Genomic DNA, 25,607 nt, shown 5'->3' on the forward strand with positions numbered 1-25,607 from the left:
GTGTTTTCAATTTTATTCGTTGGGCAGTGGGAAGCCAGTGGAGGGATTGGCAGCGAGTAATGGCAGATATGGAACGGTTGGTAAGGTGGATGAGTCTGGCAGCAGCATTCATTATAGAATGAAAAGGTGATAGCCTGCAATTAGGTAGGTCGATGAGGAGGGAGTTACAAAAGTCAAGGCGAGAGATAACCAGGTAGTGAATAAGTTTCTTAGTGGTTTCAGTGGTCAAAAATGGCGTATCTTGGAGATGTTGCGGAGGTGAAGTCTACAAGATTTGGACAGTGATTGGATTTGGGGCTGAAGGGAGTCCAGGATTACCTAGTACCCTGGCATGAGGGGAGGGACTGATGGTTGTATTATTGATCTTGATGGAGATGTCAGGGGAGGGGGCATGGGCCGGAGGGAATAGTATGAGCTCCGTTTTAAAAAGATTTAGTTTGAGGAAGTGGAGTGACATCAATATCATTTTAACAAACAATCTCTGCAATAAGTTGAGGCTATAGATTAATAACTTCATAATCTGTGCAGGCAAGTTAGTCAGTTATATCCACTGCACCATTGTAATTTCCAAAATTGTCTCCTACCCTCCAATCTAGAGCTGAAACTCTGTCAGAGTCCTCAGCATTTGAGACTTTCAGAAGTGTTGGATGTCTAGTCCCCAATGATTACTGTTTTTTTAAGTAACTATAAACTGTAAGTGGTTTTTCATTGAAAAACTTATAGACCGTTTGAAATTGCATTTTGGATTTAAATAGTGCTTTGTGGAAATTTCCTTAAATTAACTTCTGCATAAATGGGCTCTAGAGTGCTCACATCTGCCTGACACGTCTGACATTAAACTATAAAAGACATTGGAGTAGAGGTGAATGTAAATGGTTTTACATACTTTTTTAAGAGCTATACAGTTGGAGCATTATACTATGCATTATATTATATGAAGACATCGACATCAAGAATATACTAGTCAAGCATGGGAAACATTATTAGAATAGAAATGATTGCTATATGAGGCAAAATTAGTTTTTTTTTAAGTTACCAATTTTTTTCAGCATGTTATACAGTATAATATACATAGGAAGTAAGAGATCATTCATAACCTCAAACAAAACTGAAAAAAAACAAAACATTTTTCTATGGATCCATGGACAAGAAATATGCAGGGGTGCAGAGTTTATCTTCACTGTTAAAGTTCAGGCTGTCATGCTTGAGATATTTCTAACTAGGAAAAGTTAATCAGCAATCTGATTTGTGCCTGTCTGCTGAGAGATGCCCCATGCTCCAACTCCTAACAGCGTCAATGGTAAGCTGCTAAAAGACGCTCAGCATTCCATGCTTCAGTGGAAAGAGGCAGGATTACTAACCCTAGCTTCCTGGCCTTCCATCTACACTGGATCACACTGTCACAAACATCCTGATTAAACTATGATTTTTTTGGTTTATGACTGATGAAAACTTCTTGGATATTGACCAGCAAACTTTCCAGACCTCCTTTCAAATATCTAAAGAACAAAAGGGAACACTGGAACAAACTCAAAGGATTTAAAATGCACTATTTTCCTGTTATGATAATCTAAAACAATGGCCACTAAACAATAATAATTTTTCATATATTTAACTCTCATGCCTTATCATACCTTACATTTTGCTATTTTTTTTTTTTTTTTTTTTAAAGCCAGACTTGTTCATGCCAAAATCAGAACAAATCCACATGCAATGCAATTATTATTATTATTATACAGTATTTATATAGCACTAAAAGGTTTGCTCAGTGCAATACATTATAGTGGGGGACAGTACATGAGACAGTACAGTAACAAAACAATACACAAGGGGTTCGAGGGCCCTGCTCTTTCGAGCTTACAATCTAGGAGGGAGGGGATAGTGGTACAGGAGGAAGTGGCTGTGGAGGATGGAGTGGTGGGAGGAGTGGAGGAGATCGGCTGTTAGGTGAGGGCGGGCTAGGCTTCCATGAAGAGATGGGTTTTCAGGGTGCACCTAAAGGTGAGGAGGGTAGGTAACAGTCTGATGGATTGGGGTAGTGAGTTCCAGAGGATGGGGGAAGTCCTGCAGTCGGGTGTGGGAGGTGGAGACCAGGGAGCTAGAAAGTAGGAGGTCTTGTGAGGAGCGAACATTACGGGTAGGGTGGTATTTGGGTATCAGGTCGGTGAGGTAGTTTGGGGCAGCATTATGAATGGCTTTGTATGTCTGTGTTAGTAGTTTGAATTTAATGCAATGGGGAGCCAGTGGAGGGAATGACAGAGGGGGGTGGCAGAAGTGGAGCGGTTGGTAAGGTGGATAAGTCTGGTCGCTGAATTCAGGATAGACTGAAACGGGGATAGCCTTTGTTTGGGTAGGCCAGTGAGAAGGGAGTTGCAGTAGTCCAGACGTGAGATAATAAGGGAGTGAACGAGTAGTTTAGTAGTGTCTGGGCTTAGGAACGAACGTATTTTGGAGATGTTGCAGAGGTGGAGCCTGCATGAGTTTGCCAGCGATTGGACATGAGGTTGGAAGGACAGGTTTGAGTCTAGGGTGACACCTAGGACTTAGGCGTGCGGGGTGGGACTGATGGTGGCATTGTTGGTCGTAATGGAGAGGGGGGCACGGGCTGGGGGGATGTTGTTTAGTAGCAATGTAAGGAGTGAAGAGCCAGCAACTCGTCCTTCCAAAGAATTACATTGAGTAGAATGTAAAACAGGTAAAACTGGCATATGCATTTTGGCAATAAGCCTTAACCGTAGCCATATGGCTATGATTAAGGCTTATAATAATGCCTCATTAAAGTAATTCTTCAAAAATGATCAAGTTCCCTGGTAACTTTTACATAAAGCCAGGAGCCTGGTGAAATGGAATGAAACCTGCTCATGGCTGCTACTACAGTCTATTTTATCCCTTAGAGTACAAGACATACAAATAGAGCACAAAAAGTTAAAGTGGTAAACCCTTACATATACCTAGTGAGGTGACTGGCCTCAGGTGATGCACAGAGAATAAACAAATCCTCCTGCATACGTTGTACCTGTTTATCTGCAGTCTTCTCTTGTCTACATGTGTTCAAAGTCCAGAAGTTCTAAAGCTTGTCTGAGCTTTCAGATAACGGGGGGCAGAGAGCTGATATTACTGGCTACAGAGCTCAGTCAGGAGAGCTGAATGGATGGAAAGGGCACTCCCAACCTTCACACAGCATACAGGAACAGAGCTGAGGATGTCAATCATAGGCTGTGCTGGATATCCCTCCCCATCACATTTTTTCTCTTGGTGTCAGGAAATCTTAGTACTCTTAATTGAGACACACTATAGAGGGATATGCTTTGTTCAAATTTCATGTCTGAGGTTTACAACCACTTTAGAGTAGCGATATGGGGATCGATATAGCAATCAGTTGCAAAGAAAATTTAAAAAACTGTATTTTTGCTTGCTCATGATTGGATGATGGAAATTAACAGAGTATCACCACATTCACTAAGCTCTAAGGAATATGAGTGCAACTGCACTTGCAAAGTGCACAGTCTTTTTGCCTTTATTGGCCTACCTTTAATAAAAAGCACTTAATCTTTAAAGCGATTCTAAAGATTCATTTTTATTATTTTTGTAAAATAATAAACATGTCTATACTTATCTGCTGTGTGCAGTTGTTTTGCCCAACGCAGCCTGGATCCTCCTCTTCTCGGGTCCCACGCAGGCCCTCTTTGCTCCTTCTGTTTGTCGGGTGCCCCCACAGCAAGCAACTTGCTATGGGGGCACCATTGCTCCATGTGTCCATTCACACAAAGAGCCGTGGCTTGGCCAATGGCTCTTGCTTGCTGTCTCTGCCAATGAGGAGGCAGAGACCTGTGACAGCCAAGGCTCAGGTAAGTATTGAGGAGGCTGGGGGAGCTGCTGCACACAAAAGATTTTTTATCTTTATGCATAGAATGCATGAAGGTAAAAAAAACATTCATCCTTTACAACCAATTTAAGTGCATATGTATTTACAGTTTTCAGTTTGTTCTTGGCAAAGTCCAACAAATACCTGATGATCCGTCCAGGAAAGTTCTACTTAATACAGCTTCCTGTGAAGATGTGGCGACAATAGCTGCACTGCTCCTGACTTCAGGGCAGAGTTGCCACTCATGTAGGCTGTTCCAGATTGCACTGCAGTAAGAGAAAACAAATGTTGCAAAGGGATGACGATCAGCCGTCATTGCTGATTCACAAACCTGTAGCTTGTCAATAGGCACTAGTCCTGCCCACTACTTTCTGGATTGACGGCACTGCCTCTCTTGCTGAAACCTCACTGTGAGCTGCAGTGAATATGAGGTGACCATGTGAGGCACAAAAGAAGGATTTGGCTTAGGGAAGGCAAAGAAAAATGAATTTGGTACTTGTTAAAACCAGCTTACAGGAGCCATTGCTTGGACTTTAAGAGCTCGATGTACAATACACAGATCACAAGTGTCTTTCATTACAAGTAAAGGATCAAGATGAGCTTATTTTGTAAAGTAATACATAGAACAGTAATGATGTGTAGTAAGCCTTAGAAACAAATAATATTTTAGTTTAGCCAACTCAGTACAGCGAAAAAACTGATTTGTTGATATGGGTTAGATCTCTTTGAATATTGCTCTTACCTTCTTGAATAATGCATGTATGCATTCGTTTTTGTTTAGTTGTTTCTAGTCTTTGGATGTACCCCCATAGAATGAAACATCAGATCTGCTTTTGATCTGCTGTGATCAACCTATGACTCTAATGAAACAATAACAACTTTGCTCCACATTCCAACTTCTATGTGTTTAGTACTGCCTCTGTCTGTAATCTGAAATATGTTTGATCTCTCTTTGGGTGGCCTATGGGTAACGTTATTTTTCAGTATTTAATGCATTAAACACTATTTTATATTTAAAGTAGACATAAACCCCTTCCAGAATGACAATTATCTTGCTAAAGCACTGTGTATAATGTATTTTTTTCTAAATAAAATTCTTCTTTTCACCTTTTTTTTAATGCTTTAATGCATCTCAGTGCTACATCTTCTTGAAGTACTGTTTCCTCCTTCTTAAAGATTTTCTCTTTCTCTGATTATTTTTCTATCAAGTTCCCTGGCTGCATTATAGCCACTGCAGTTCCTTCTGCAGCTTCCAGATCAGTTGACTGCTCAGCTGTGCCTTGAGGGACTGTACCCAGACCCCACTGGATAGGAGCATAGGTGAGCGTGAGTCTCAGGGTGCTGTACAGATCCAGATATGTGGACTGCCAGTGGCACAGCCCTGTCTCTGAAGACCCTGCACGGGTATGTGTAAGGCCTGCATAAAATCAAAGCAGGGATGGGGTCACGCTAATCCTACCTGTGTGAAATCCTCAGCACAAGGTACAGGTCAGGCACCCTGTAAATATTCATGTCCAGGGTGTCAATAACCTTCCAAAGTTCTTTGGGTGTGGGGCACACCTGAGGGTCACCTCTCTTGTGGACTCGTCTTAGGTCTGGGTTTAGCACCATTTTTCCAGTCTGGCACACACTGGTATTGGCAGTACTGTGTGAACATTTCCCTGTGGCAGCCTAGTGTGCCAGTTTGTGAACTGCAGTGCCTATGCCTCTTAGTTATCTAGTGGGTTACTGAGACTAGATGCCCTGTCCGGGTGCGCCTCCAGACTAGAAACAGCCCTTGGCCTTCACACCATTGGCACAGTGGTCTCACTGTGCACCTGGCTTCACAGCAACCTGCAGTACTTTCTCTCCCTGTCCACAGTAGTAGTTGTCATGTGTATCCGTTTGGGAATGCCATTTTACAACACATGGTAGATAACTAATGCAAGGGAAAAAAGGACAGAGCTAACTCCGGTTCAGCACATAGCTCCAACAGGGCTTGTAGTCTATCCACACAATGGTTTACTTCTGATGCCCAAAGTCTGACTCCCTGACTGCTCCTGGCCTTTCTGCTGGCCTTTCGGCCACACAATCTTCCTTTTTTTTAATTCAGAGAGGAATTTTCTGCAACAATGTAATAATTCATATGCAGAATCTTAGGTCTTATAATGACTATCAATAGCGGGAATCACAACCCTGCCCCTTTGGTCTCCCCTCCTGAATCGTTCTATATTAATATTATTATATAGGATTTATGTAGCGCCAACAGTTTGCTCAGAGCTTTACAATATAAAGGGAGACAATACAGCAACCATACAATTCAATACAAAAGGGTTAGAAGGGCCCTACTCCTGGGAGCTTACAATCTAATAGGGAGGGGCTGGTGGAAAAAAGGTAATAACTGTGGCGATTGAACTGATGGGAGAAATACAATATTCAATAGTCAACTGAAGGCAGGACAGGCTTCCCTGAAGAGGTTTTCAGGGATCGCCTAAAACTGGACAGAGTAGGAGATAGTCGGACAAATTGGGGTAGAGAGTGCCAGAGGATGGGAGAAGCTCTGGAGAAGTCCTGGAGATGAGCATGAAAGGAGGAAACAAGGGAGCTAGAGAACAGGAGGTCTTGGGAGGAGCAGAGAGGATGGTTTGGGTAATATTTGGAGACTAGATTGGTGATGTAGTTTGGGGCAGAGTTGTGAATGGCTTTACAGTATATGTTATTGTTAATGTTTTGAATTTTATTCATTGGGCAATAGGAAGCCAATGGAGGGATTGGAAGATAGGGGTGGTGGACACGGAACAGTTGGTAAGGTGGATGAGTCTGACAGCAGTACCAAGAGGGGATAGCCTGCAATTAGGAAGGCCAATGAGGGGGGAGTTACAATAGTCAAGGCAAAAAATAACAAGGAAGTGAATAAGTTTCTTAGTGGTTTCAATGATTAAAAAGGGGTGTATTTTGGAGATGTTACGGACAAGTCAGGTTAGAGTCCAGGACTTTGACTTTGCATTTGAGCCAGACACATTACATACAGTAGTTACACTGTAAGTCTGGCTGAGAAAAAAAAACAAAAGTCCATCCAGTTCAACCATAAAAGAAAAAAAAAAGGTATAATCCTACACCCACAGTTGATCCAGATGATTGCACAAAAAACAGCAAAACGTGATGCAATTTGCTCCTGCAAGGGAAAAACTCCTTCCTGATCCCCTGAAAGGTAATCAGATATTCCCTGGATCAACTTTACCTATAAATGTTAGTAACCAGATATATTCTGTGTATCCAAAAAAGAATTCAGGGCTTTTTTAAAGCAACCCACTGAGCTGGCCACAACCAACGCTTGAGGGAGTCTACAATTTCACAGCTCTTACTGAGAAGAAACATTTCCGTAGTTTAAGATTAAATTTCTTTTCCTCCAGACATAGAGTGCCCCCTTGTCCTCAGTGATGACCTCAAGGTGAATAACTCTACACCAAGTTCACTATATGAACCACTGATGTATTTATACATGTTGATCATATCCCCCCTAGTATGTATGATGCATGCATATTCTTAGTCCCCAAGTGCATAACCTTACATTTATCAACATTAAACCTCATTGGCCCCATAGTCCCCCAATTACACAGAGCATTGAGGTCAGCTTGTAAGTTGGAGACATCCTGTAAGGACGTTATTCCACTGCACAGCTTGGTGTCATCTGCAAAGACTGAAATGGTATTTTTAATCCCAGACCCTATATCGTTCATAAATATATTAAAAAGTAAGGGTCCCAACACTGAACCTTGGGGTACACCACTGACAACCCTAGACCATTCAGTGTATGAATCATTAACCACTACTCTCTAAATATGATCTTTTAGCCAGTTTTCATCCATTTACATACGGATTTTTCCAAGCCTGTAGACTTTACCTTACATATTAGCCGTGTGTGGAGAACTGTGTCAAATGCTTTTGCAAAATCCAAGTATACCACGTCCAACGCCATCCCTCTGTCCAAGGTTTTGCTCACCTCCTCATAAAAAGAAATCAGATTTGTTTGACAACTTCTCTCTTTCATGAATCCATGCTGTTGCTTAAAATATTTTTTTACAGCAAGAACTCATCTATGTGATCTTTTATTAAACTCTCCGGTATCTTTCCAACTATAGAAGTTAAACTAACAGGTCTATAATTACTTGGTAAAGATTTTGACCCCTTTTTAAATATAGGCACCACATTGGCCTTACCCCAATCCAGTAGTACTATGCCAGTCCCTAAAAATTTTAAACAATGGCTTTGAAATGACAGAGCTCAATTATTTAAGGACCCATGGATGTTTGCCATCCGGTCCAGGCGCTTTATTCACCTTTATTCTGTCTAAATATTTCTGGATCAGTTGTGAGCCAGTGTGGATCATCTGGAGCTGTGTCAATACCATGCCCATTATGGACAAGAGCTTCTCCATGCTCCTTTGTATACACAAAGCTGAAGAAGGTATTTAATAAATTTGCCTTCTCTTTGTCCCCAGTCACCCACTCTAGATAATTTTGTAAATTATTTTGCCTACATGCTCAGACTGGACCTTTTTACTATTAATATATTTGAATTTTTGGGGGTTTGTCCTGCTATCTTTGTTTTCAATTTTTGCAGCCTTTATTTCATTTTTGCATATTCTGTTATATCCTTTGTAATGTTTAAATGATGATAGTGTTCCATCATTTTTATATTTAATAAAAGCTCTTTTCTTATTATCAATAGCTTTTTTAACTTTAGCCATAAGCCACATAGGTTTGATTTTTAGCCTTATAAACTTGTTGCCCATGGGAATATATTTTGCAATGTGTTTACATCAGTCTTTCTGAAGAACTCCCATTGCTGTGTTGTGTTTATCAATGACAATATTCCCTCCCAGTTTAAGTCTTGGAGAGCAGCTCTCAGCCTTGGAAAATTAGCTCTCTTAATGTTGAACATTTTTATTTTTCCTGTATGTGCTTGTTGTTTACAGTTAACAATAAATGAAATCATGTTATGGTCACTGCTACCCAGATGTTCTTTTATATGGACATTCATAATAAGCTCTGCATGGTTTGAGATTAACAGGTACAGCAGAGCATCGTTCCTAGTGGGGGCCTCTATGAACTGTACCATAAAATCGTCCTGTAGTAGATTTATACATTTTTGCCCTTTAACTGTTCCTGCAGTACTTAACTGTTCCTGCAGTACCATTACTCCAGTCAATTTCTGGGTAGTTAAAATCCCCCATTATTATCACTGTCCCAGCCCTTGCAGCCCTTTCGATCTGTGCAAGGAGCTGAGTCTCCACCTCTTCATTAGCACAGGGAGGCCTATAACAAACTCCAATGATTACCTTTGTAGTATGTACCCCCATGTGCAGTTCCACCCATAATGCTTCAGCCTCATCACACTCTCAATCAATTACCTGAGGAGGATTTAATAGTTGAGGGTGATACTCCCTCTTCTTCTGGGAAATTGGTTCAGGATGGCACACCCATAGCAAAGATTTAATCCAAGCTTAAGGATACTTTTGATACCCTTGTTAATGCAGTGTACTTCTGTTTAGCATTAGAACAGCCTGAGTTTGTGCACACCAATATTTTCAACTTTGGGTCCTTTACATTAACAAAACCAGGTAATACTTTCCCAGTTCATTCACTGGTGGAGCCTGTCTTATTGTGGACTTGCCTCATCTGGAGAAAACATTTACTCCTTCAAAATACTTTGCTCAGCAATATCCTATTGAGGAAAGCCTTTTGCTTAAGTGGGTCCTGTGGTAGATCTTAATATATTTTTTTCTTAACAAGACACTTACAGCTTCCGTGGAGGATAATCCTGTGTTCAAGGAACAAGTAGACGAGATTAGTTGTTAAAGCCCCATTTTCCCTAACAGGCCTTGCCATGCAACTCGTGGTTGTTTCTACGGCTGTTTGTCAGGCAGCCTTCTATGAAAAAGGCATGACTCAGATTCCTGGTTCCATCCAAATGGTTGGATCAGTTCACAGTCGGTTAAGACTTTTACCAATAGCCTTATGTTACTGTATAATTAGCTTGTCCAAAACAATTGTTCAAATCTCCAGTATGGGTCTTCTCACCATCCATATGCCCAGGATCCTTTGACTTAAATGCTGATCCTCTGAGCTACCATGCAGGAAAAATCTCGAGAAGTTACTCTCTAAAAGTGTATGGACTGTTTAGTACCTCCTTGGATAAGTACATCAAAGAGATCACAGGGGTAAATGTACTCTCCTCCCCAGAGAACGAAGGCTCTTGCCTTCACCATCTCTGGGTGGAATATACTTTTCTAAGAAGACATAACCCTCCAAACCAGGCAAGACCAGTTTCAATATTCTTCCCAGTTATGGGGCACCCACACTTTTCAAAGTGTGAGGATGTCTTTAAGCCTTCTTGGCCTTTTTGGTCCTTGAAAATCTCAGATGTCTGGGTCTAGAATGTAGCTTTCAAGGGTTAAAAGCTTGAGTTTCACACTCCTGACACCTTCTAGCTTCATGCTTTCTAACTTGCCTCTTTCCTTTCAAAGATGGGCAGCTCTTGTAACTGCTGTTAAACAGCTCCAGTCTCAAAAGGTTATTTCCCCTGTACCAAAACAGGAACACTTCCAGAGTTTCTACTGGAACCTATTTACGGTTCCAAAACCAAATGGAGCATTTCTGCCCCATTCTAGACCTAAAGACCCTCAACTGGTTCCTATGAGTTCAAAAATTCTGCCCGGAAACTGCCAGGTCAGTCGTTGCCTCCCTCCTTCCAGGGAACTTCGATAGACATTCAGGATGCTTACTTGCACGTTCTCATCTCTTCATTATTTTTTTCTGCATTTTGCAGTGAGCAATTAGTATTACCAATTTTTCTCCCTCCTCATTGGTCTCTGCATGCCCCCCTATTCTGTGCCCTGGGGATTCGTGTTGTGGGTTACCTGGATGATATCCTGTTAAAGGATCAGTCCTCCCTATCACTGTCAACCAATATCAAGAAGACAGTGCAGAATCTGCAGGACCAGTGTACTGCATCTCTGCCCCTGACTTTAATGGCTTGGCTGTTAAATCCATTCTCCTAAGGGACAGGGACCTATCATAATCTGTCATCCCTACCCTCTTGAATGCTAGGTAATCAACTTCTCCCAATGTCTGCCTTCGCACCAAAATTTTTTTGAAGCCTAAGGCCTCTTTCGTCCCTAAAGCAGCCCTTAATGATGTTTTTTTTACAGTTCAACTGATTAGATTCCCCCATCCACACACTCTATATCCTCCCCGCTGAGCTTTTGTATTCTGATAGCAGAAAGACTTCCAGATAGTCCTTTAGTAAGCCCTTATAAACTTTAATTCGAGACTGGTGTTAGTACTATTGTAGGATAATATGTAATCCCTGCATATTTGTGATTACTTATGTTGTATTTATGATTTTTTTTTTTTCAATAGTTTGGGGTCTGGGAATGTAGCTGACCGTGTTCTAGCACAGTTGTTGACAGAAATGGATGGAATAGAGCAACTTAAAGATGTGGTGATATTAGCAGCTACCAATCGTCCTGATTTGATAGACAAGGTAAGTCCTTTCTAATAGTAAAATATTGAAGAAAGTGTGCAGTAATACAGGTAATAATAGCATTCAATGTGAATTTATTTTTATTTTTCACATTCTGTACATTTATTTGGATTTTCACCACATTTACGTGCAGAGCATGGTGCCCAACAAAAGTGAAAATTTCTTGGTTTGGGACGAACTATATCATTGCCAGGGAGTTCTTGAGGATTTGCAGCAAGCTTTCGCTAAAAAGATTTACATTATGCAACTAAAAAGTAACCATTATAGGAACTGATGGAAGTTTTATAGTTTGTCCCAACCTTTGTCACTCCTTTTTGCTGGACAGCTTAGTCTGCATGTATATGTGGAACAAAGTTTAATAAACCCATGGAAAATAGGAAATAAAAGAAACATAAAATTCTTTACATGCATAATCCTTGTTTAAAATACGGTTTCGATTATAAAAAAAAACAAACAGGGTTTCAATTTTGAACATGCATCGCATCACACCTTTGCTAGTATACAGGTGACTTATCTGCAGTAAAATTGTAAGTGGACAACAATCAAAGTGGAATACTTTTAGCAAATAGAAGCAATTTTGTCCTTTTTTTTTTGTCTTTTTTTGTGGTTTCCCAAATTCACAGTTTGGCACAATGGCAATCAATATATGACAAATGTAATCATCTTTGCTGTTTTGAAGTCTCAATAATCATTGATATTCTATGATATTGTATAATGTAACTGAATTAATACAGCTTATATACTCTGATGTTCAACATCAATTTAGACAGAAGTATTTTTTTTTACTTAAGTCTGTTTAATAGATTTATATTGTAATGGTGTTAAAGATGCAATTTTCAGTTTTTTTTTTTTTTAATTAGAAAAAGCATCTATCAACTGTGCACCTAGTTGTATGCATATAAATGTACATTTTTTGTTTTATTTTAAAACCACGACAGATTGAAAATGGCCAGTTGCCTATGTTGTTACATAATCTGCAAAGACTACATAAATCTCATGTGTACATAGTTTTTATTCATGTATTTTAGGAGCTAATTTTTGCTGTCTGAACTCTGTGAAGATAATGAAAGTGTCATATCCACAGAGTACCTATGGCCTCAATGCAGGAAGTAGTGAGAGCTGAGAAATAGGATTACTTTGCCTCCCATTGAGCTGGATGTAAATGTCAGACACATTAGCCTGGAAGCAAAGGACAAGGCACAAAATAAACGCAGGGGCTATGGTGTGTGATGGCACCCTGGGGCCCTTGACAGCCTTTCTCCACCTTATCATGGAGTGCAGAAAAGATGCATCCTCAAGTGTCCAATTTACATAAGAATGACAGGATGTGATTGGACAAATGAAGATGAATGAAAGGCAGTGATGTCAGCCAGGGCTATTGTCTGAAGATGGATGGGGGGCCTGAGTTCCATCAAGCTTCAGGGGCTTCCTCACAGCTCAGAATAGCAGCAGAAAGGACACTACCACACAAAGGAGCTCATTGAATGCCAGACAGATGGGAGTTTATATTTTCTTAGTAGCTGTCATTCGCTGTGATCTTGTAGAGCTCGATTGTCTTCATTAAAATAAACATTTGCGTGACAGAATCATGAAAGATTTCTTGGGTACATGAATAAAGGGTAGAAAAACACTAATTCTCTTGCTGTCAGTTTTAGGTAAAATCTTATCATGTCTTAATCAGGTAAATGCACTGTACTAAATTCTTGCAGATACCCCCTGAAGGTGCCTAGACAGAGCTTTTTACTGTGGTAGATACAAGCTGGGCTCTGTGTAGATGTTAAAACTCCAATGGATACAATTTTTATTTTTTAGTACAAAATTACATTTGTAATACATGAATTGGACCTAATACCAGGCTCTTGTAATCCCCTGTACAGCAGCTCTCATTCTAGTGAAAGGGAGGAGCAGAACTTGGGATATTCTGGTCTAAAGCCGGCCATAGATGGTTTAAATCTCGGCTGGTTCAGCAGGGAGCAGCCAAGGTTTGATCCATGCATGGGTAGGCTGATTGTACCTGAGTCGATCCATCCATATTTCTAGCAGGCGATAATTACCAGCAACTATAACCACTGTCAATGAAGTAGAGAAAAATCAGGTCACTGGCCTGGCTCTTGTGTCTGCCAGTACCATATAAATATGAGGACTAAGGCAAGTCATACTTTGCTGGTTAATCTGCTGGTTAAATGAAAAAAACAAAAATCCTATTAAAATGTGTGGATGAGGGGAATCCTCCCGCTGTGCTATTGTGTTCTATCAGAATACAGTAACTAGTGCTGCTTTAGCCATTGTCATACATGAGTTAGTTTGTAAATAATATATCCAACAGACAAATTTCAGAAGTACCAGGAGCAGGGAAGTCCAAAATAAGCTGGGTATACAGGGATCGAAATGTGGCCAGTTCAGCAGGAACTAGCCAAATTTAGGTCTGCTTTTAGCCGACCTAAATTTGATCAGCCACTGCAGTCAATGACTGCAGCACTGATAAGTGTATTCTGATAGGGGAGGGGTCCCTGCTGTCAGAATAAATAGCACATCAGAGGAGATCCATGCATCCACATTTCCTGTGTAGATGCAGAAATCTGTTCTTCCTTCAGCCAGCTGTTTGAACAAAAAAAAAAAAACCTTAAATGTATCCAGATTTAGTTTTCAGGAAAGTGTTAATTTGTGACCTGTAGAGATTAATATGAGGACAGGACCAAAACATGTGGAAGAGGTCAGCAGGTGTGTTCCTGTATCCCATTACACTTCAAAGAGGATACCCATTCTGGTCTTTGTGCTAATTTGATGATTGCAAATACTGCAACTTTTTTGATTCCATAACTTGTCTTGGATAGTGTAATTTCTCTTTCTATTAGTAAATTCTACATACACAGGGCAGATTTATAATCTTGTAAAGTCTTTAAATGATTGGTGGAATTGCTAGGAATTATAAGTACTAAACGGCAGAAAAAAATATTCCTAATTTTAAAGTCATTTAGGTTGGTATTTCTTCTTTTCATTGCCCATAAGTAGTGATTTTAGTAGCTTGAATGACATTTATCTTCACTGAGTGCTGACCTATTGTGAATTTTTAAGTATTGTCACATTTATGGGTAGCTGTAATTGCAAAATCATCTCCTGTGGCCAGTCAATAACAAATAAGATGACTATGATGGCTGAAGCTGTCATAATTAAACAATTGTGTATGATCATCTAAGAAATATTTGTTTCGTCTGCTGTGGAAGCTAATGTATCTTATATGTTAATAATTTAGATTACATTATTATTATTATTTATTATTATACAGGATTTATATAGTGCCAACAGTTTGCTCAGTGCTTAACAATATAATGGGAGACAATACAGCAACAATACAAGAGGGATAGGAGGGTCCTGCTCCTTGGAGCTTACAATCTAGGAGGGAGGGGCTAGTGGTACAAAAGGTAGTAACTGTGGGGAATGGACTGGTTGGAAGAGTAAAAGATTCCATTATTACCTGAGGGCAGGATAGGCTTCCCTGAAGAGATTCAGAGATCGTCTAAAAGTGAGCAGAGTAGGCGATAGTCTGATAAATTGGGGTAGAGAGTTCCAGAGGATGGGGGAAGCTCTGGAGATGTCCTGGAGACAAGCATGGAAGGAGGAGACAAGGGAGCTAAAGAGCAGGAGGTTGTGCGAGGAGTGGAGAGTACGGTTTGGGTGATATTTGGAGACAAAATCAGTGATGTAATTTGGGGCGGAGTTATAAATGGCTTTATATGTTATTGTTTCAAATTTTATCCGTTGAAGAGGGGAGAGCCTGCGATTAGGTAGGCCAGTTACATCTGCCAGGATGATACAAGCATAATGACACTGTCTTTTTGGCATTATTAAATCTCTGTGGTTCTGGGCTGGTAAGCTACCCTAACACAGGGTTCTTTGGCGGTCCCTAGGAACATTGATTTTATCATCTCCTGGTATCTCAGAATGATGAGAGTGGGCTGTTCCTAAATTGTCCAGTCCAACAATTTAAAGCTCAGTATTATCATCCACAACCTTTTAATGCGTACCTTTCATAAGCTTTGGAAAGTCTGAATGAAAACATTCTAGACATTTGGCAATATGCATCATTGATAGTATGTTGGGTTTTTTTTTATTAAAAAAGCTTTATTTTTTTACCAAAGGATAGATCTCAGTGCCTAGCCTGAGAGGTGCAAACACCTGCAAACCCGTAAACACAGCCCAGAATATAAAGGCTACTACATGGGTAGCAGGATTTACATGAGTGTGACGTCCAGAAATTAGGTGCTGACCCTGACTGATGCCTAAACAATGGTAGCAGTGGGCTTCCAAAATGAGTTCTGATATCTCCATGAAAGGTTATAAATACCTGCAAGAATTAAACTTACAAACTGCTTAATATGTATGTATTTGCATGAAGAAATATATCCGCTGAACATAAATTGTTGGTAAGCAAATCTTACCCAATACAAACTCTTGGCTGAGCCAAATATTTGTGTTTAGGGATATGCTGGAAGACATAGATGACTTATGGCTTGAATATCCCATCCAGCTCCACTTTGGTGACCATTGGCCACTCAATGGGAGGTGGAGGTGGGGCTCTGAATAGAGATCTTTAACCTGTGACAAGGATTCATTGATCGAGCTTAATGGCATTGGTTCCGCAAATCTCCACAACATGAAGAAGCCCAAGCAGTGGGGGCCTTTCAGCTCAAGAAATTCCAGAATAAATGAGTAAAAAGCATCAAACAGTTATCTCAAGTGTCCAGAGTTCTTTAATAATAACATGATTAACAATAGTGAAAGAAAAGGAAGCCAATACTTTTTGAGGTCAACAATCCCCCTTCAATCACAGTTAGACTTTGGTAGGAAGAATGTATCGCAAGTGGTGATGCCTGAATCACAAGTGACTATACCTGTTGATTCTGCCAGTAATGACAGCTACATATTTTTTTTATTCATTTAGTCATCTTTACTGGCTCAACCATCTGTACATACAGCCATAGCTACTGGCAATTTTTCCTGCCAAACTTTAACTGTGATGAAGGGGGCCTCCAAAAATTGCTGGCTGCCTTTTGTTTCCCTCGTAGTTACTTAGTGTTATTATTAAAGGACTTTGGAGTCCTGTGACGATTGTTTTCCACTCTTATGACTTGTTTATATTGGTCATACAAATCTGTTTTCAATCATTCCTTGATAGGTTTCATCATTAGAATATGTAAAATAACTTAATGTATTGCTATTGTTTTTTTATTGTTTTTATTGGTGCTACCTCTTTGGTCATAGATTTTTTTTTTAAAGTGACCCCATCATTCAAATAAAAAGCGCCAAATGGACATACGTACATATGATAGAAAACTGAATACTTACCTTTCCCACTTCCCACAAAGAAACCAACACTTCCTGAGAGACTTAATTTATCCAGTCCCCTGCAGCTGTCATTGATTCCTCCTACTGACCTTCACATCACTGTAGGACATGCAAGTCAGCTGTAGGAACCAATGAGAGCTGCAGGGTACCAGAGAAATAAACCCTTATTTTAGGAGTATGTCGAGTTGGAGGGTTTTTTTGTATATAAAGACGGGGATGTGTTCAATAATAGAGTGCTGTTTTCGTGTTTAGAATTTGAGAAAATATTACCCCGATATTGGGAAACAAAAGATCATTTAACTGCTTAAAATCCCAATCTGTCACAATCATACCTATCATATGAATCCTAAAAAGAAAGCCTAGTAAATACTCAGAGTTAGTACATACTAGCTGACAGTAGGTGGCATTGCTGGAAGTCATCCAAGATTCCCTTGCTTGCATGAGTGTGCAGCTCACATCACTGAACACCTGAAGGACAACATCCTTTTGGCATTCAGCAGAGGGATTTTTATTGCAGCTTCCACAAAATGGTGTTCCTATAATATATTTTAAGCTTTTGGAAAAGATTTTTCATAAAATGTGCATGTTAGTTAGGTCTTAAAATAATAGTGTAAAGGTAATTAAACTGTTTCAGGGTGGTGTAAACAGCTATTGTATACAAATGTATATTATTATTTTTCGTAGTAGTATTGTATAATTTGCTTTTGTGTAGCAGATTGGATTGTACATTTTATGGTAAGAAAACAAATAGTATTTCTTGTGACATTTTTCAAAATATTTTTAATTTATTTTAAACCTCAAAATGCACTGTAAAATTGATCTTGCTACTTCTCCCAAGTGTAGCATTGCCAATAAGCCTTATGGTATAATAAATATGTACAAAAGGTACGTTTTTAGGTGATTTTGTTTGGATTGTTTGCAATCTGGGTGAAAATTAAACATTCTTGCTACTTGTGTGATATTTATTTCAGTAACTAATAATAAAATAGTATATTTTAGCTTACCAGACCTTGGATTCAGTAGCATCATTAGTTATTTTTGGGCTTTTCCCCTTATTTAAACCTGTGAATAACATACTTTCTGTCCCTGAGTGGCCACGTTCACGCCTCCACTGTATCTATGGAGAGAGTCGTGGTTGTCACTAAGTTTAGACTTATGCCATTACAACCCCTGCCAATGTTCATCTCTGTTACATGAGCTGGGAGAGTAGTGGTTTATAGAAGGAAAATAACACTTTCAGTTTAGTTCACAGGAAGTTACAAGTACACATTTCTGACAAGATCATTTAGTATTTTCTGCACATGGTGAAAATATTCTTAGCCTTATAAAAGAAAACTAATGCAATACCACATCTAAGGACTAGTGAGTGTCAAGGTCCTACCTTTCCTCAGAGGTTGTGCTGCTCCATGTGCTGGCATCCATCTTAGGTTTCTGCAAAGCATGGTGGCAGCTTTTTATGCTTTCAGGCCTCTGCGGTCCCTCCCCCAGAGGGGTGTGGTTGATCACATTTAAGCCTGTTGTCTGCACTTACTCTTTGCATTCGTGTCCTGTATGTTTCTTTGCAGCAACCTCTTGTTCTGTTCTCATTGCTCTCCTGGTAACCGACTCGGCTTGGACAAGACTATTCTCTGATTTATCCCATTACCTGACCTCCCGTTGCTGAACCCGGCCCGTGACCTGAGTATTCTTTGCCTATCGTCTTGTACAGTCTGCTCCGTTGTTATAGACCCGGCCTGTCCGACCACGCTACACGTTTTGCCATCTAGCTCCCACCAGCTGTACACCATTGGCGGCAGTCATTACCGCAGCTGGGGTTACTCGGGGGCCGCGACCTGGTCTCAGGCTGCGTCAAGTCCATCCCCACCATCAGGGGCCCTAGTGAAGGGTAGTCTGAGGCTTAGACTCCGCGCCCTGAGGGACTGTGGGTAGTGGCTGTCGTCAGTCACTGCGTGACCTTACCATAGGCCTGCCTACCCATTCCATCGCTCCTGCCCTGACAGTGAGCTGTAATATATAATTTTTATTTTTTTTTAAATCCTTATTTTGAAAGAATCAGCATGACATTTTTAGAAAAACATACATTCACAACATAAAATACAGTAAACGAGGCACTGTGTGACTTAGCAATCAAGTATGACAAGGAACCATGGACCCTTTAAACACAAAGTAGGAGACCATACAGTGTATCTCGTCTACACACCAGGTTATACACATCCTCCCTTTTTTATATGCATATTTATAAGGGGAAAAGTATCAAACTCCAAGTCAGAGGAAAGGAGGCTGGGAGAGAGAAAAAAAAAGGACGGGGGGGGGGGGATTAAAGATTCCCTCCCAACCCTCCGGACCACACACCTATATTTTGGAGTCCACTAGGAGGTCTCAATTTATTGCTGTTTAGATGCAAGAGGTGTTTGATCCTTTCAGAAAGAGAAGAAGTCCAGATTCTCCAATATTTATTTTTCTGTTCTTTTAGTATCATAGTTAGGTTCTCCATTTGCAGGATCTCTGAATTTCAGTCGAGCCATTTTGCCTCATCTGGTGGGTTAGGGCTTTTCCACAGTGCAGAAATACAAGCCTTCGCTGCATTGAGAAGATGCTTAAGTAATGAATATTTGTATCACTTTTTAGAAAGTGTTGTGTTATGCAACAGAAAAGATGCTGGATTTCCTCCAGGAGACACCACCATGAGCGTATTGATTGTCTGCTCTACCACCATGGTCCAGAACTCTTTCAATTTGAAACATTGAAATTTTTATTCATGGGTTTAGTTATCCTTTATGTACAATGCACTTTTTTGTTAATTGTGTGCTGGATTGTAGTGACCTTTTTAGTAGCCCTGTGGACAATCCAAAATGGCCCCATTGAATTTCACCTGCCAAATGGATCATATCATTTTTCTTTTGCTTTAAAGTGTTATTAAATTCACAACAGTAAAATCAGTCTGTATATGCAGCAAAGCATGCTTGTTATACTCACTGTGGAACCTAAGGGGTTAATCCTTTGCATTGTGTAAAAGGATGTTTGATCCTGTCTTCTCTGATCCTCCCTTTCTTCTACTGTCCCCAATCTATCTGCTGATAGTACAGAGCTATATGAGTCACTCTGCACATGCTCAATTTAGTGTGTATTGCTAGAGAGTTTTTGTTTTCTTTGGGAAGGTGCATGTGACCAGCACAGGGCCAATCAGCACTGTCCAGACAGAGGGTCAGGGGTCATGCAGCCTCATAGGACAGTCAGAGCAGTATGAAAACTCCTAAAAGCTATAACCAGTGCTCAGCTGGACACTGATAGAAGTCACAAGACTGCTATGTATCGCTGATGAGAAAAGGTATTTAGCAGTTTATATTTGCTAAAATAATTGCATTTCCATGTTCTGTGTACTGTGGGAGACCAGATATAGTGAGTACAGGGTCCTGGGTTTAGTAACACTTTAACTTTCAAGTATAGACTGTATAGCTGATAGTTTGCAAATTCATCTTGCACAGAATAATTGTAACCATTTGATTTATATTCATTAAGGGTACAGTATTGTAATCATAAGAATATGCTTTATAAACAAATCAGTCTCAGATAAGCATAACATCAGCCATGTTGTTATCAGTGGTACAGGAGGAAATGTGACATGACCTGAGGGTAAAGTGTTTCTACCAGCAGGGTGATGGAACATAGATGGCTTTGTCTGGTAATTTCCATTTCCCTGTCATCACTGTAGTTGGGTTTTTACTTGTTCAAAACTTATTACAGCGCTCTAGAAAACAGAGGGCTTTTCCCAAAGTATAGCTAATAAATATTTCCCAGGTGTTCAGCAGTGATTTTTTTAACTGCTTGATTGTCAGAGCTTTAAAGAAGAGCAGTAAATCAGTGGCACAGTCCTGCAGGCCCAGGTATAATAAAACAGGGTGGTGACAGCTGAAGAACACTGCCACTTTTTTGGAGATTTATTGCAGAGAGAAGAGAGCTTGCCTATGGAAATTACTTTCCTTCATTAGAGGGGAACTGAAAAGCTAAATTATAAGCTGTTTTTTGAAGAAGTATGTATGTGCAATATGTATATTGTGTATGGACTTCAGGAAAGGAAACACTAGCATAAGACATGGCTTATTTAATAAGTTTGGTAACTGTATTTGGCAGCCAAGCAGAAGTTCTTTATCTGGGTAGGCATTTTTAATGTGTTTGTGCAGACTCAAAACTCCCCTAGTTTGCCTAACCATATTTAAATATGACGGCTCCCCCTAAGGCATTATATCATTGTTTGATATGGATAAAATGGCCAGATCAGGAGACTGCTGTGTATTTATTTATTTAAGGTACTTATATAGCGCAGCTCTTTACAAATATATATTGTACATTCACATCAGTCCCTAACGCTCAAGAGGTGTGCAATCTTAGGTCCCTAACTTTCATTCATACACACATACTAGGGCCAATTTAGACAGGAGCCAATTAACCTACCAGCATGCCTTTTGGCGTGTGGGAGGACACCCACTCAGGCACAGGGAGAACATGCAAATTCCAGGCAGGTGGTGCCGTGGTTGGGATTCGAACCGACGACCCTAGTACTGCCAGGCAGAAGTGCTAACCATTTAGCCACTGTGCTGCCCAATTAAAGTAAATCACCAGCAACCCAGCAGTGTATAGATACCTTCCCTTCACTCGTCAACTGGGAGCATAATGAAATACCAAATACTTGGGAGCATTGGGAGCATGTGACTTGCTCCTCTTACTGCCACATGGTAACATGTTGATTGGCTGCTCAGATACCCACAGCTGTCATACAGGGTAGGGAGAAAGTCCTCAGCCCTACATTAACCTAATGTCATGAATTACACAGGGCTGATTCTTCACCAGTACCCCTGCACATTGGCATGGTTGACCCATTGTTCATTGTGGACATAGCTGCATTAGGATGGCCCCAAGCTCAGCTGGTCTGTAGCTAGCCAAGTCATTGCACACAGACATGTACTCGTGGCGCTGCTGTGCGTACGGAGCAAAAAAAGAATATTTTTATCAATTCAACATATCTTTTCTATTCCTATTTGTTCATTTGGTTAAATATACTTAATATAGGTCTTTGCATTTCATACAATAGTTGCTTTTACAGTATATCTAAAGAAGGAAACTGTAGTGTGTTGGCACACTACAGTTTTTGGTAGATTTTGGAAAATGTAATTGTCTAGTGCTATACTGTATATCTTGAGAAATTTGAAAATGAGATTTGCAGAGTTCTCGGATCTGCACACCTGTAACAAGATAGTAAGACTATCTGTGGACACTTGGAAGACCCAAAATTCCAGTCAGTTCTCTCAGCAGTAGCCAGGAACTACTTTAGGGAGATGTCATGACTGGAGTTGTGAAGAATAGTAAGCTACTAGGTAACCGGACCTCCATACTTCATGTGCGACAGAAATATAACTTTTGGCAAATAAAATATTTACGGTATTGGTTTTGGACATTTTTATAGTTTTTCCATTTATTTTTGTAGTAGAACATATGATATCTCCTGTTAATGTCAAACATAATTCATAGCCTTCATATCTCCAGGCATATGCTGCACAATGTAACACCTTATTAACTTTACCAAGTTTATCAGTGGGATGTTATCTTGTGCCTTGCAAAGATAGAATGCACTCAGTGCACCTTTTATCTTTATCTTCTACAGGATGTGTGCAATAAGTGCTAACACAGAATGTATTTAGACTAAGGTGTCCGTTTGTGAACCAGCGGTAATAGATCGCTGCTCAGTTCTCCGGCATTCTCGGAGAACACAGTTCTCCTGTGAATACAGTTTATGAAGCAGTTCTCCAAACGAAGGGAGAACGGTCTCCAAACGCTGGATAACGGTCTACAAACTCTGAAAAACGGCTCATTTTACTATAATCTCTCGAGATTATAGTAAAAGATCAGTTTACTAAACAGAGGTAAATTATCCCTGCTTAGTTTTCGGTCCCTCTGATTCTCCAGCTCTGAGCTGGAGAATCTGGAGGGAGAACACAGATCTCCAGAGAAGGGCTGACATGATCTCCTGAGTGTCATAAACTGTGAATGACCAGAGAATAGCTGAGATCTGTTGAATCGCAGCTATTCTCTGTGTCATAAACGGACACCTAAGAATGTTACATGATAGCCAGAAGACATGCCCTGCATATACAGTATGCCTGTGTTGGGATAATACTTGTACAGTTGTGTCCAAAATTATTCAACCCCCACTGAAATTGAGTGTTTTGGCCAGTTTGACATTGCTTTTGATCATTCAGTCATCTTGCTTACATTTACATTAAAGAGGCACTTGTAGGTCAGACAAATATAACATAACAGTTATAATGAAATAACCACAAATGTCTTTTCTGTGCTCACAGCATTATCAGTTTTATTCAACCCCCAAGTGACATTCAATCTTAGTACTTAGTACAGCATCCTTTTACAGTTATAACAGCTTTTAAACGTGAAGCATAGCTTGACACAAGTGTCTTGCAGCGATCTACGGGTATCTTCGCCCATTCTTCATGGGCAAAGGCCTCCAGTTCAGTCACATTCTTAGGCTTGCGCACTGCAACTGCTTTCTTTAAGTCCCACCAGAGGTTCTCAATCGGATTTAAGTCTGGTGACTGCGATGGCCACTCCAAAATGTTCCAGCCTTTCCTCTGCAACCATGCTCTAGTGGACTTGGAGGTATGCTTGGGATCATTGTCCTGTTGAAAGGTCCAACGTCTCCCAAGCCTCAGGTGTGTGAAGGACTGCATCACGTTTCCATCCAATATCTCCTGGTACTGAAGAGAATTCATGGTACCTTGCACACGCTGAAGCTTCCCTGTACCTGCAGAAGCAAAACAGCCCCAAAGCATGATTGACCCTCCACCATGCTTCACAGTAGGCAAGGTGTTCTTTTCATCATAGGCCTTGTTCTTCCTCCTCCAAACATAGCGTTGATCCATGGGCCCAAACAGTTCTAATTTTGTTTCATCAGTCCACAGAACACTATCCCACAACTTTTGTGGTTTGTCCACATGGCTTTTGGCATACTGCAGTCGACTCTTCTTATTCTTTGGAGACAGCAAGGGGGTACGCCTGGGAGTTCTGGCACGGAGGCCTTCATTACGCAGTGTGCGTCTTATTGTCTGGGCTGAAACTTCTGTACCCACATCTGACAAATCTTTTCTCAGTTCCTCAGCAGTCACACGGGGACTTCTCTCCACTCTACGCTTCAGGTAGCGCACAGCAGTCGAAGTCAGCATCTTCTTTCTGCCACGACCAGGTAGCGTTTCAACAGTGCCCTTTGCCTTGAATTTGCGAATGATGCTTCCTAAGGTGTCTCTTGGTATGTTTAACATCTTTGCAATCTTCTTATAGCCATTGCCCTTCCTGTGAAGAGAAATCACCTCTTCTCTTGTCTTCCTGGACCATTCTCTTGCCTTCACCATGTTTGTAACCACACCAGTAAATGTCTAGAAGGAGCTGAGTATCACAGTCATTTTAAAGCTGCCTAATTGGTGCTTATTATGCTTGATTGCTGCTCGGTGACATCCACAGGTGTTTTCAATACCTGATGGAAAGCACCTGTATGAACCTCTGTTCTTCAGAGTGGTAGTCTTTAAGGGGTTGAATAATTGTGGCAATGAAGAAACCACATAAGAACCATTTACTACTGTATTACATAAACAATTGATGTCATTTTAGTTGCATTTGGGTAGTTACAACGTCCTTGTAGGATTTGATTCTGAATACAATTCCAAATGTACACTATAGTCCCTAAACCCCTTTACAGCATTGGGGGTTGAATAATTTTGGACACAACTGTAAATGGCATGATGTTGTGCAGAAAAAATACCCGTGTGTGTTTACATCACTAGAGTGCTTTACAAAAGTATGGGCTATGGGTACTTTTTGCATTTTGTCAGAATTTCTGACCTTTGTTTTTAAACGTAAAGTATTTTAGTATAAATAACTTTAGATTGCACCTATACATAAATGTCAATTTGACAATTGACATAGCATTGATTAACAATTGAGTATAGGAACACTTTAAGTTGCCTAATGGAAAGGTTGTTTGAGACATTCTCTTCCTAAACACTTACCTGTTTTTGAGCCACCATTGAGATCAAGTAATATCTGTTTAGATTTGAATAGCTGCAAAAGAAAAAAAAGCTCTGCAATGGCCACAGAGCCATGTGTATACAGTTCTTGTATAACCACTTTGATTGTCATAGCTTGATATGACCATTAGGCAAGAGGGTAAATCTGCTGCTGTTTGGGTTACTTGCATCCAAGATTGTCAGTTACTTATACAAGTGAAACTCCAAAAATTAGAATATCGTGCAAGACTTCATTTATTTCAGTAATGCAACTTGCAAAAAAAGTGGGACTGAGAGACCATTTAAAGGCTCAGGAACCCTTTGCAGGTGTTATGGCTTAATTAGCTGATTAAAGTGGGACACTTTCAGCCTAGAATATTGCACCTTTTCACAATATTCTAATTTTCTGAGATTGTGGATTTGGGGTTTTCATGAAATCAAATCAAATCACGGCTTGAACTATCTTGCTGTGCATGTAATGAGTCTATCTCATATATTAGTTTCACCTTTTAAGTTGCATTACTGAAATAAATGAACTTTTGCATGATATTCTAATTTTTCAAGTTTCACCTGTATATGATTCACATTCAGCCACTTCCTAGCAAGCAGCTTTCTTCTCCGATGGGACCTGCTGATACAGCTCTGTGTCTGCAGGACAACCTGCTAGGTAGCCTCTCCTACTAAGGTGGCACACATGACTGATCAGCCTGTATCTGACCCGTCACAGCAGCTTGTCCTGGATCTGCAGTGGCCTTGCTGTGGTTGAAGTTGATCTGCTTTTACCTCTGAGGATGCTGCTC

General features: G+C 40.3%; 1 protein-coding gene across 1 annotated transcript in view; it reads left to right on the plus strand.

The window, feature by feature from the left end:
• The window catches only part of AFG2A (AAA ATPase AFG2A), a 529,963-nt gene that overhangs the window by 219,602 nt on the left and 284,754 nt on the right, over nt 1-25,607 (plus strand). The window contains exon 14 of the mRNA XM_089672180.1: nt 11,269-11,392. Within this exon, the coding sequence (XP_089528306.1) occupies nt 11,269-11,392 (124 nt within the window). The remainder of the gene's footprint in view (nt 1-11,268; nt 11,393-25,607) is intronic.

The sequence above is a fragment of the Staurois parvus genome, unplaced genomic scaffold (genome assembly GCF_062004578.1).
Source record: "Staurois parvus isolate SC_StPar_1 unplaced genomic scaffold, SC_StPar_1.0 ptg000122l, whole genome shotgun sequence".
NCBI lineage: Eukaryota > Metazoa > Chordata > Amphibia > Anura > Ranidae > Staurois > Staurois parvus.